This window comes from Phascolarctos cinereus, unplaced genomic scaffold, assembly GCF_003287225.1.
Source record: "Phascolarctos cinereus isolate Bilbo 61053 unplaced genomic scaffold, phaCin_HiC Scaffold_2;HRSCAF=192, whole genome shotgun sequence".
Lineage (NCBI taxonomy): Eukaryota > Metazoa > Chordata > Mammalia > Diprotodontia > Phascolarctidae > Phascolarctos > Phascolarctos cinereus.
In genome coordinates this window covers 4028840-4041845 of record NW_027555625.1, presented here as the reverse complement: position 1 = coordinate 4041845, position 13006 = coordinate 4028840, and the positions used below count along the sequence as shown (strand labels likewise).

General features: G+C 56.1%; 1 protein-coding gene across 1 annotated transcript; it reads right to left on the bottom strand.

The window, feature by feature from the left end:
- Positions 1-317: 317 nt before the first annotated feature.
- On the bottom strand, positions 318-11506 carry OSR1 (odd-skipped related transcription factor 1). Its single transcript, XM_020967455.2, has 3 exons — positions 11196-11506; positions 2568-3253; positions 318-1695 (listed from the first exon to the last, which is right to left on the bottom strand). The coding sequence occupies exons 2-3, from the start codon at positions 3227-3229 to the stop codon at positions 1560-1562; spliced, it is 798 nt and encodes a 265-aa protein (XP_020823114.1). The 5' UTR covers positions 3230-3253; positions 11196-11506; the 3' UTR covers positions 318-1559.
- Between the last annotated feature and the right edge of the window lie 1500 nt (positions 11507-13006).

Here is a 13006-nt window from a genome sequence, read left to right as displayed (position 1 = left end):
CAGAGGTATAGAAGGAGCGAGAAGAAAAAAAAGAGGAAGAGAGAGAATGGGAGAGGAAGGGGAAAGATGGAGACAGGAAAAACGGGAGAAAGGTGAAGAAGAGAGAGGGAGGGGAGAAGGAAAGGCAATGACAGGGAGAAGAGGAAAAAGGTGAAAAGGGAAAGAAGGAAACAGGCCATCCACTGGCCCTTTCTGATTCTCTAGGGCATGGACAGACTAGTAATTTGGAAGAAAACAACTTCGTCTCACGGAGAAAAAACAAACGCTCGGCATTGCCCGAGTCTGGAAATGAAAGCTTTGCTCCTGCAGCCTCGGCAGCCTGTAAAATAACCATTTATTTTAATATATCTTAAACATCAATAACAGCCCAGACTCCAGTGATAAATGTCCTTTTTCCCAATCATCAACCTAAAGTGCCGACAGCCCCACAGCCGCCGCTCTCCTCTGGCCTTATAGAAACCAAGAAAACGTGACCTCTCTCTCACACTTCTTTTTACACTGTTAGGAAAATTAACAAATAATACTAATACACATTAACAAGCCTGTTGGTGTTTTCCATGAAAGAGCTCTGTCCTGGTGCCAACCCAGGCACGCCTGGCCACCTCCCGACGGTCCCGGGCAGAAGGGGGTGGGGCCGGCTTGGTTTACTTTCACCGGTCCCTCCATCTTTTAGAGGCTCCATACGCGGGCTCCCCCAGGCCACGTCCATGGATTCCTGGACCAGGACCCCAGTATTCCCAGGACGAGAGCTGAGGGAGTTCCCAGCTGGGCGAGCGGGGAGGTGGAGAAGGGAGGTCCAGTCCACTGCAGGACCCACAGGGCAGCCCTCCAAATCTGATGGGTTTTGTTGGAGGTTGTGGAGCTGGTTGGGGTGTTCCAATGCAAGCCTGCTGTGTAGCTTCCCCTTGGGTCCTGGGGCCGCTTGAGTTTGGAAGGGGGCGCTCTGGAGCAGCTCACGGCACCCTCTCCTCTCTCCCTAACCTCGCTTCTTTCTCCAGCCGCTCTCTGTGGACCACTTCTAGGTACACTCGGGCAAGGAAAAGAGAAATTTGCCCAAAAAGGAAACTTACAGAGAAAGTTTGTAACGTAATATAATGCCGCAACAATGTAACGCTGCAAGCATGTAACAGCAACTACGTAACGCAGCAACAACGGAACTCTGGAAAAATGGACAGTAACACTGGGGGGAGGAGCCAGAGGCTTCGGCGGTGGCTGCAGCGAAGCCCTTTCCCGCTTGAGCCTGGCGGCCGACCCTTGAGCTCCACCTCTTGGAGCAAAGTTTCTGAGTCCAGGCCGGGAGTGGACTGGCCGCCGCCCCTACATCCACAGGCCTGCGGCCAGGCCGGTCCGGTCGGTGCTGCGAGCACCCCTTGGAGCCCCCTGGAGCGTGGGCGTGAGTGTCAGAGGGAGGCAGAGCCTGGCCCTTCGCTCCCGGCCAGCTAGTGGCTGGCACAGCCTTTCTTTGCTCCAGGCTAAGGGGTCTCGGGCTTTTGCCTGGGACCAGGGGCGGAGGCTACTTCCTCCGAGTTCTGCCGATGGGCCCTGGTGGGCGCGGGCCTTCAGCATTTGATTTTGTTGACTTTGAGATCCTTCACTTGCGTGTGCAGCGTCTTGTGGACGGCTAGAGTCCTGGACTGGCAAAATCCCTTCCCGCACTCCTGGCACTTGAAGGGCTTCTCTTTGGAGTGTATATACCTGCGCGGGAAAGAAAAGACGCCATTTCTAAACCTTGGCAAAACCCGAAGGGTCTTTAACTGTGTAAGCTTCTTTCATGGGCTCCCGCACCTGCTTCCCGTCTCCCAACCCTTATAAAAACCACAAAAGGCTAGCAGAATCCCGTGTCGGGGGCTAGAGGGGACTCTCTGGGGTAGAGGCCAAACAAGCTAGGAGAGTTACGAAAAACCTGGAAACCCCGGCCAGGGAGACCTGATGTCCTATATCCGGAGGCAGGGATATAGCGTTCATTAACAAAATCTGGAAGGGATGTGGTTAACAACAGGTTCCCGGAGTGGGGACTAATAATTGTAATAAACTCAATGGACATTGGCTGAAGAGGCTGGAGCTTCCGGGCCCGACGTCTGGAGATGCTGAGAGGTTCAGCTCTGCGGAATGCGCCTCAGGGCGTCGCTTAAGTCAGATAGCTAGAGGACAGGTTAGGAGGGAGCAAAGGAGAGGTTCTATCCTCCTTTTGGGGCTAAAAGTGTAACCCCTGGAGGGCAGGAGCCCTCCCCCTTTCGGCTTGAAGTTCTCTGAGCTCCTCTATTCTTATGTTCAGGGTGCTCGACAGCAGAGAAGCCTGAGCTCAGGGAGGAGATGACCTGTCCCCAAAGATTAATCTTTATCCAGTGGCAGCGACGGGAGTCAAAGCCAGGACTCTCGACTCTAGATCATGCCATTGTCCCCAAACCTTGGCCCCCAGCACGCCAGTTCTGTAGCCCTCCTGGGGTCCCCACTAGTCGGTTAGTGGGTCATTTGGGAAAGCGAGGGTGTGCCTTAAACCTTGATTCCGGAGCCGGGGGCCAGGCTTTCCCTTCTGGTCTCCCCCTCACCCCTGCTCGCCCTCTCACCTGTGGTCGCGGAGGTGGTCTTGTCTCCTGAAGGCCTTATGGCAAATGTCGCAAGTGTAGGGCCTCTCGTCCGTGTGCGTTCGCTCGTGAATCAGCAGGTTATAGGACTTGGTGAAGTGACGACCGCAAAATTTGCAGACAAACTCCTTCTTGGTCTTGGAGGGCAGGCGGCCGCGGGTGGGCTTCTTCTCTGGCGACAGCTTGCTCACGTCGAGAAGGGCGCTGAGCCCGGGTGGAGGAGAGCCAGGGCCCTCGGCGTGGCCGAGCTTGGACGGGTCCTCCTGGGTGGCGGCCAAGGCCAGGTTGGCGAAGTCGAAGCGCGGCTTGGCCTTGAGCGGTGGCCCGCCAGCCCCCCCGTCCTGAGGCTTGGGCTGGATAACGTGCGGGAACCAGGGGAAGGCGGGCAATGGCAGGCGGGCGTCCACGAGGCTGGACACGGCGCCGGGCACCTTGGAGAAAGAGGAGCGCGGCAGGTGTACGGCAGGGTAGCCCAGGGTCCACTGGTGCAGGTGCACAGCGTGCAGGGCACTAAAGCCGTACAGACTAGGCAGGTGATCCGAGGGCACAGCTGGCAGCCCGTTCACAGCCTGCAGGAACGAGTAGTTGGTGAGCTGAAGCGACGGGTGGATGGGCACGGGAGCCGGCAGGGTCTTGCTGCCCATGGCGGTAGCGACACGATTGCCAGCCTGAGGGGGGAAAGAGAAAGGGACGGGAATAAGGGAGGGGGGGGAGAAATTCAGTGCTGGGCCTCTCCTTAGGGTTATCTACACCTTGTTCCCTCGCTATCACCACCCCGAACTGTTAGAACAAAGGAGAAGCGAAGAACCCCATTGGAAATGATCAGGCAGAGCAAAGATCCCCATCCACCTGGCAATGACCAGCAGTGCCCAAAGCGAGCTCCAAGACCGGCGATGCCAGGTTTGCATTGTCTCTGGGATTTTAGACGGAAACTAGCGACTTTAGAGATCTCGGGACTCCAAATACTTCATTTTACAGAAGAGGAAATTGAGAGAGGAGAGAGAGAGAGAGAGAGAGAGAGAGAGAGAGAGAGAGAGAGAGAGAGAGACAGACAGACAGACAGACAGACAGAAAGACAGACAGACAGACAGACAGACAGACAGACAGACAAACTGACTCAGGTAGTGAATCCCACAGCTGATGTTCGAACTCCAAATCTTCCGTTTTCCAAACTTTCGGGCCCCTTGACTTAGGACCCTGGGTCTCGGTCAGGGAGGGGAAATTCTAGGTGAACCACCCCTAAGCAAACCCTACCGCTTCGTGAGGAAGCCAGGGGACAGAAGGTCACCTCTTCTCCTTGTCAGAGCACCCCGCGCCTTAGCTGTCAGAACAATTACTCTGACTTGCCCGGGGTCCGCTTCCTTCCTCTGTTTCTGGATCAAGAGCCTTGGAGCGGATCTGGGGAGGGGGTTTGTAGCGAGGGCCACTGGAGCGCACGCGCGCACACACACCACACAAACAGCAATAAACTTTCACACTCAGAGAAGAGCAAACAAGAAACACATTGGCACTGGAAGGTAAACACAGACATACAAGGTTTCACATACAGAGAAACAAATACACCGAGAGATCCAAACAGACACACCTTCACGCCGAGATAAACCCACAGCAATAAACACTTATCCTCCGAGAAACACAAACACAGAGCCTCAACTCGGGCCGCCCTGGGGATAAACACAAACATACACTAACACAAGGAGACACAAACCCAAGAGCCGCTTGCATTTAGGGATAAACAAACACCCTGACGCTGGGAGTAACGCGAGCGAAGAGGGAAGAACCTCGCGCGCAGCGGGGGCGGCGGCGGCTAGGGGCGGGGGCGGCTATGGAAAAGCTGGTGAACAGACAAGCGGGGAGAACAGGAATCAGTGCTCGTAGGGACGGCGGGAGCAAACTGAACTGTGTACTCGTCCGTTTAACCCAGAGACAAACCCCAAAGAATAAAAAGCACAGGCAAAGAAAGTGACCCAGAGGCGTTGGCGTTAAGAGTTCAGCACAAATAGATACACTGTCACATTCTAACTCAGCAAACAAACGCAGAATCCTCACTCCTAACGGCTCAGAAAAACAACATACTCCGTCGTCTTCCCCCCTCCAGCCCCCCTACACAAGGCCCTCGGAGGGCTCGAGCCACACAGGACAAGAGAACCGCAGCTAGCCAAGGTAGGACCCTTAGAAAACATTCGAAACCAATCCTTTCGTTTTACACGTGGGGAAACTCAGGCCCAGAGAAGCAACGAGACTAGCCCAAAGTCACACAGCTAGTGGGTAACAAAGACGGGATTGGATCCCAATCCTCTGACTCCAAGTCTAAAGGTTATTTGTCTTTTGACCAAATCCATCTCCTCAGGCCTCATTCTTGTTTTTCCTAGCAGGGAACACCGAGCCAACATCGCTAGTTTCCTATCCCTCCCTCACACTCCTTCCTACCCTCTCAGTTTTAGGGCAGCCAAGCAGGCCCTCCCTCTTTCCCTCTGAACAAGCAAACACCTTGGCTACACTCACTCCCTGGCAGCCGGGAGGGAGGAGGAGGGAAACCTGGAGCACCCCCCCCTTCACCTAGCCTCTCAGAATCCTTCAGTGTCCACCCTCCCATAGATTCTGGCCCCAGGCCTGTGCACCAAAGGGGGCTTTTTGGATGGGGGGGGGAGACTGGACTGATTGGAGGTTACCCACTGCTAGGAAAGAAAATGGCAGAGGACATCCCTCTTGGGACCAAACTACCTGAGGGAAATTGGGGGAAGTTTCCACAGACCAGTCAGTGGGTCTGCCACCTAGGCACCCCAGGACCAGCCTTCTAGGTCCTAGAATTCCTAGCTGGGAGAACCTTGTACCTAGGAGGTCCTTAATGGTTTTGGAAGATAAATCAGAAGGTAGAATGTAAGCTCTGAACTGGACCTTAGCTATTCCAAGCTCACATACAGATGGTGAAACTGAAGCCAGGAGAGGGCAAGTGACTTGGGCAGGTCATAAAGCAAATAAAGGCCAGAGCATCTGAACAGGTCCCCCACCCTTCCAAGCCACACTCACACCCCAAACACAAACTGCATTTCCTTTCTTCAAGATCCTACAGTCGGATTCCAAGAAAACCCCAGACACCGGCTGTCCCCCAAGCACCTTCCCCAGCTGTAGTTGCCAGTCTGGTATTGGGGTGAGGAGGCTAATCCCACTTACTCCACCACTTGCAGATCTGAGAAGGCAGGATGGCGATTACAAAAGAGGCTTGCACTACCTTCTCCACCAGCCTGGGACTGGGAGGGGGTGGGGAAGGAGGGGAAGAACGACAACTTCGTAAATTTAAAAGAACTTTAAACAGGTGATCCATGATTATTCAAATGGAAATTGTACTCGTGGAGGAAATCTACCCGAAGCCTGGATCTCCCAGACACCTCCTTTCACACCCACACACCTAGGCCGGGCTGTGAAGAGCCCCATAATTCTTTGCCAGGAGAGGGGTGAGGAGGTGGTCCTTCCCCTGTAGCAGATGCCTGGACCCCAGAGAAAAGCGGAGGGGACCGGAGAGGAGACGCTGCCTGAGGATCCCTGAACCCTGGGGGGCCCAGCGCTCCCGCGGTCCGATCGCCCCAGAGTTAACTGCAGGCCTCGCCGCTATTCTGCTTGGGCGGCCCCACCCCTTGGTCGGTCTCGGGGCTGCCGGTTCAACTTTGAAATTTCGGGAGGCAGCAGTCTGATAGAAAATTTCCTTCAGAAAGCTTTGGGGAACTGGCCACACCTGAGAAGGATAAACGTTTTAAGTGTAGTTAATTCTCATATTTTACAAAGCTCTTCCTGCTAGTGCCTTCCGCTTTCATCCTTGTGGGAAAGGCAAGGACTGTTACCTGTATGTGGCAAATGGGAAAAGGGAGTTTCAAAAAAGAGGAAGTGACTCCGGGGCATCTCAAAAGGACCTCCAAGATCATTAAATCTAGCCCCCTCAATTAATCCACAGGCATGTATTAAGCTGCTACTGGGCAGCCAGGCACTATGCCACTGTGACGCCGAGGAGGAAACCGAGGCCCAGAGAGGAGGAAGACCTTGGCCAACGCTGCACAGAGTTAATTGATATTGGAACGGGCACTCCACGCCAGGTCTCCTGTCTCCAATGCCCGAGCTCCTTCCTGGTGACCCGATTTCTGGTTATAAAGGTCCCAGCCCCTTGGTGATGGCGAGAACTCAGGGGTCCTCTGAGGTCAGGTAGGGAACTAAGCCAGTCCCTTTAGAACCGCGCTGGATGAATCGGAGCCGCTGAGCACCGAATTTAAAAAAAAAAAAGGAAGAAGTCCTCGTGTAGGCAACCCAGGGAAAGAAGGGAGGAGAGGAGAGGAGAGAGGACAGGGGACCTGGAGTCATTTCTGAGCCTCTGGGAAGCGTGTATCTTCCCTCTGGCAATCAGCGATTTTGCTGCGTGGCAAGGAGAGGTCAGCCGGGAAGCCTGAGGGGCAAGCAGAGGCACACCCCCCACCTGGCATCGAGCCAGCCGGGGGTAACTATGCCCCAGTCTGAAAGAGAGGGGACTGCTGAGAGGAGCGCTCGCGGAGCCCGCAGTGCAGAAACTAAGCTGTAGCAAACAAAATATCTTGGAAGTTTACTGAGCGTCGGGCAAAAAGGTAGCCTGGAGTCTGGGCATTCTTCTTCTCCTCTCTGGGCCTCAGTTTCCCCTTCTGGATGAGGAACAGGGCCTCTCTGTTCCCCTGTCTATGTTCCTAGGAAAACAATCACTTTAGATTCGGGACAGCAGTCAATCAGGGTACGGGTGGGGCAGGACAGACCCATGGGAGAGAAATTCCGAAATCTGAAAGACGAAAGAGAAATTTCGACTCTTGGCACTATGCTGTTTCACCTAAAAAGTGGCCTAGGACCGGAGAAGGAAGAAGCATCGCTCAGACCACATCAAAGACCCTCTCGGTTTTCCCAACCCCCGCTCAGAAGATCCTTCCTCTTTGATTTGGGGCTTACCTCTACGTTAACTACCGGTCGGGGTAAACAGATCCTTATCTCTGTCTCCAGCCTAGCACAGCCACTGAGCTCTCCCCACTCCTCTTCCGTCCTAGCCGTTTGTCAAGGGTGCCTGAACGAATGACCCTGGAAAGCAGTGGCATCCGGCCACGGGGGCTGCAGCGAAGCCCCCGCCCACTGCGGCCCTCCGTCGCTGCCCAAGCCTGTGCCCTTGCCCCACAAGCTCCGTCCGACCTCGGAGACTAAGGGTAGCCAAGCTGACCTGAGCCCCAGGCTGTCTAGCCCAACCCCTGCTCTTGGCCCCAGGCTTTCTGCCAGTGCTCTTGGGGTTTCCTCGAGGGCTTGTCCTTTCAGGTGCTGTGGAGATATCCCAAGGGCATTGATAGCGCCTCGAAGTAGATTAAGGACGGAATTTGTGGGGCCGAGACCCAGGTAAGATTTCCAGCTCTCTCTCTGTCTCTCTGTCTCTCTCTCTCTGTTTTTCTGTCTCTCTCTCTCTCTGCCTTTCTCTGTCTCTCTCTGTCTCTCTTCCTCCTCCTATAGATCTTTACTCAACGGTCCTGGCCTAATAGCCGCGGGAACTTTTAAATCTTCAGTCCTCTGAAACCCGAACACTGTGTCGTCTGGTCTTTGTAACCCTTACTCTAGCGCCGGCCTCGCCTGGAGCTGGTCTCAAAAGCGAGGCTGATTGAAATTAAGTGAATGGGCCAGCCCTTGTGGGGCCCCGGGCTAGTTCGGGTTGAAGCGCTTTGTAGCTGTTAAAGCGCCACAAATGTCAGCTTAGGGGAAGCCTCGGCTGCGCCTCTGGAGCCTTACACTTTCCCGGTAGCCTTCAGCGGTGGAGTCTCCTGCCGGAGACTCAGCGCAAGGCGGGAGGAGGCCAGATTGGGAGGCCAAGAAGGGATGGCAGGAGAGTGGTTGTTGGGAAGGAAGGCCGGAAGGTCCCGGGTTCGAATACTGACTCTGGGCAAGTCGTTTCCTCTCTCTCTCTGCCTCACTTTCCTTATCTGAACAAAGGAGGGATCAGCCTTCTCACCCCCCATTTTACACAATGTAAGACCCGCTCTCCATCCCGGGCCAGTCTCGAGGAAAGTGCGTTGTGAAGTTTAAACTAGTGGTACAAGAACTCCAGAAACGGTTGTTCACATTCTTAATATCCCGATCCCTCCACGACCTTCCCAGCCTTCAAAGACCAGGTGCCAGGAGCTCTCCCTGGGCTCTGAGCGACTTTAGGAAACCGCGTGGACTTTCACGGAGAGCGGACACGAAGGGAGAGATCACTCCAGGCTTCACAGTAAACCCCCTGAGCGGGATGGGGATGTAACACAGCTACCAGCGCCATCCCGCCGGGTCTTTCCCAACAAGAGTCAGACCCTGCCCTGGCTCCGGGGGTAACTTAGAATGAAGCCCTTCGGCCACCCGCTGCAGTTCCTTTCAGGGTCCGCACCCCGGGGGGCGGGGAGAAATCTCTGTATTCTTGGCTCCGCGCTGGTGGGCCTGCTTCTATTTTAATTACACCATCTCCTAAGCAGGGAGTGCAGAAAATTGGCCCCATTTTACGGCGGCCTTTGGGAAACCCCAGACAACGGAATTGAGGCGAAGAGAGAAGTCTTTGCCCTGTGGCTTTGTGCAGGCACTCCTAAGTGTCCGTGGACGCCCAGGGGTGACTGCATGCGAGTGCAGAAGCCCGTGGGCGCCCAAGGCGGGCCCTGCAGCTCCCGCACCGACAGGCCCTAGCCGCCCCAGTAGCCATGGGAGCAGGGATATTAATGGATTGTGTAGAATCTATTAGAAGCTTATTCGCCTCTAACGGACCGTGGAAGACTTAATTGTTTGTATAAATGAGCACTGGCCTAGGACCTGGGCCGGCTCCAGGCAAGGCCGCCGGTCCCCTCCTGCAGCGAACGACTGCCTGGCTGGCCAAGGCGGGACGGGGCTGGCGAAGCTGCTCTTAGCCAACTCGCCCCCAAATCCTAGAAAGGAAGAGAAGATGAAACCTGCCGCGGCCTCTGGATGTCAGCTAGCTGGGCTGCGGGTCACCATACGCCGTAGCCGCAGGGTTAGCGTTCCCGGATGGACCCAAGAGGTAGGGGCCCCGCACCCTGCCCGACCGGCTCCCTCCCTCCTTCTTTCTGTTAGTTCCCCAGGGGAGATTGAGGCCAAGACAGCCAGTTCTTCCGGGCAGGCCGCTGGAACTCCCCTACCCAGGGCCACAGCGAAGGGCTCCGGGGCTCCCGAGTCCGTTTGCTGCGGCTCTCGGAGCTGGACTCGCTCGCTTCCCCCAAGCCCGGCGTTCCGCTCCCTAGTCTTCTAGTGCTGTAAACCGTATTCTTCCTCGCACTAAACGTGGAACACTCTGACTTAATGGGGTCTAATGAAAAACAGGAGTAGGACGTGGGGGATCCCCCTGCCCACTTCTCTCTTCTCCAGGGCTTTGGTTCTGGCTGCCGCTCCCCAGCTAGTGCCCAGAACCGGGTCCAGTGAGCGCTGAAGAGGGCCAAGAGTGCTTAGTTCTTGGCTCCGCTGGGCCACTAGTCTCTGGCACAGGCAGAGGCGGCCCGGGCTGTCGGCTCTGTTCAGACACCTTCCAGGGACTCAGAGGGCCCAGCTGGAAGCAAGGGACTAGAGTGAAACCAAGGGCTGATGGGGTGAACCCGTCAGAGGAGGGGAAAAAAAGGAAGGGTGGGTGATGTGTCTCAGCGTCCGGGGGAGGAAGTAAATGAGGCTGCACTACAAACCCCGAGTTTGGAGCTCGAGACCCGGCTCTTGGATCTAGTGCTGCTAGATGTGAGACTTCGACTCAGTCAGTCCTCTCTTCCCTAGTCTCCGGGTCTGTTTCTATCCCTGTCCAATTAGGGATTGCATTAAAAAAAAAAGTCTCTCAGGACCCTTCCCACTCTAGGTCCTATGGTCTTAGAACCAGACTCCTATTGCGCTGTCGGCTGCCTGGGCATGCACCTGTCCCGGTGTAGCCGAAACCCAGAGTCTCAACCGCTCCTGCCTTCAGTGCCCTAGCTCCGGGCCCACTGCTCTCTAGGGGAGCACAGCCTTCAGAAAGTGTGTGTCGCAGAAACTTTGAGGCCGCTTGGTTTTTAAATGGGGAATCACTTCTCCAAAGTTGGGGTTAATCTGAAAATTCCGTCCCTTTTTGCGGGAAGTCTTGGCACGAGAGTCAGAAGCAGGGGGAGGCAGCAACTTGGGGGGGTGCAGTAGAATAGAGCCCCAGAAAACAGCTCTATCTACCTGGCTCTAGCTCAGGATACTCTCTGGCGCAGACCCTCCCGGTCGGGGGAATGGTCAACCCGGCATTGTTTTGTGAAGTGAGACCCCTTCAATTCGGCCAGACCTAAGCACTAGGGTTTGGGAAGTGAGGAGAAGCTGTGTTTAGCAGCCTGGCGGGATGAGGATTCTGTGTGTGTGTGTGTGGTGTGTGTGTGTGTGTGTGTGTGTGTGCTCGCGCGCGCGCGCGGGCTTGTGTATTGGGGGGTATCAAAGAAACCCCGGGGCAGAGACCTACAGGAGTGCCATACCCAGACCCCCCTTCCCCCATACACACTTCTGACCCGCTGATGCCCAGTACACAGCGAGGCTGTGGCAGCTGAGAGGGTTAGCCCCGTCCCACGCACACGCGCGCACAGGCAGGCTGGCACTTACCCTCTAGGAGCCTCGGTCCCCCGACGTTCGTCTCTCTGCCTGTCCCTCCTTGGCAGGCAGCAGCCCTGGGCACAGAGGGCGCCGGCGTTGGGCTCTGCCGAGGCGAAGAGCCTCTGGCCGCGCGGGTCCTATATGCACTCTTGCAGCCGTCTCCAGCTCAGAGCGATCCTAAGACGGCTCTGGGCTAGGGATTGCTCAGGGATCCCTCCAGCCGAGGAGCCCGCGAGCCTCTCGGTATCTAAAAGTGATCCTTCCCGGAGCACCTGGGAATGTGGCCGGGAGAGTGGAGTTCAGACTGCACTGGTCCTTTCACTGAGAGCCGCCTCCTTATTTTAATCCACACTCCCCCCCGCCCCCTGCCCTCCGCCTCCCAGCTCTCCCCTCCCCTCCTCTCTTCTCAGCTTCCCTGCCGGGTCCCAAAACCCTTCCCCGCGCCTGCGCACTGGGAAGGAAAGTTTCTGTGCCCAAGCACTCCCGGGGATAGGAAAAGAAGGAACGCAGAGTGGGGAGGCCTTCGGGACTGCAGCCAGACCAGGCTCCTATCCTCCTTCTCCTCCCTCCATTCCCTCAGCCGGACCCTAAGCTCCCTGAGCTGGGTGGCTTGAGACACAACAGGGCCCCAACTGAGGAGTATGCCCGAGGGTGCACCAGGGCCAAATGGCAGCTAGGATACCCTCCTGGGCACGCTTGGAGTGGACCCGGACCCTCCTCTTAGAGAACCAGGGTCCTATGGGAGGTTGTGTGTCCCCAAGTGTGTCCCGCCCGGAATCTCGAGTGGCTGCTGAGTGGCCGGTGTCTCTGGGGCAGCGGCTGGCTCGGGAGGGGAGGCCTCAAGCCTATCACTCCTGGCTTGCTCTCCGCCGGGCTCACGCCACTCTCGGCCTTCCCCGGAGCTGCGGAGGACCCACTTGGGGCATTCTCAGTAGGGATAGGCTAAAGGGGAAGTCGGTCCCACGCAGCAGCCGTAGCCACACAGAGTGAAAGGGCGCCTTAGCCCCTTTGGCGCCCCAGGAGTTTCCAGAGAGCTAGAAAGCTCAGTCCCGGCTGGGATAACCAGGAGGCAGCAGGCGTCCAAGGGCAGGGCGGCCCCTACTGGGAGCGCGGACCGGGTGGGGTGCAGACTCAGAATGCACCTCAGCGGTCCCGTGAGGGAATCAGTGCTCTAGCACCAGCTAAGGCTTAGGTGCTGGTGCGTTCCCTTCATCAGGTCTGCTTGGAGATGGTGCAAGGGCCGGGGAAGGCTGATCGGCAAGTTGATGGCAGCGCTAGGCTGCCTCTGCCCGGCCCTATCACCACCTCGACACCCAGCCCTTGGCTATTGTACCATGCTGGTCAGAAAGGCTTGAGAGGCGATAAGGAGAGGGCTGTGCCGAGCAGAGTCCACCTGGACTTTGGGGCCACCAAGGAAGGTGTGCCTGCTTTGAGGTTGGGTGGGCTTTGTTTGGGTGATGATTGGGGTCTGGGAAGAGGATACTCCTCAAAGCTCATTAGAGCCATCCGAGGGTCCTTTCCCGATTCTGCTGCGCAAAGAGTCCAGGAAGGATTATGTTTGTGTGTGTGTGTGTGTGTTATGTGAGGGTTTTACGTGTGTGCATGCGTGCATGTATATGTGAATATGCGTGCATGCGTTTATCATTTCCTTTTCTGTGTTTTTCTATTCTGTCTTTCCCTGCCTCTCTGTCTCAGTCACTCTGTCTGAGTGCCTGCCTCTGTCTCACTGTCTCTCTTGTTCTCTCTCCATCTGTCTGTCTCTTTCTGGCTGTCTTTCTGCACTCTCTGTCTCTCTTTCTCGGTCTGTCTTTCCGCTGTCT

Coding starts and splice junctions, on each gene's coding strand:
- OSR1 (XM_020967455.2), bottom strand. CDS start 3,229: ATGGGCAGCAAGACCCTGCCGGCTCCCGTGCCCATCCACCCGTCGCTT. Junction 1,696..2,567: donor GACCACCTCCGCGACCACAG/GTGAGAGGGCGA, acceptor TTTCCCGCGCAG/GTATATACACTCCAAAGAGA.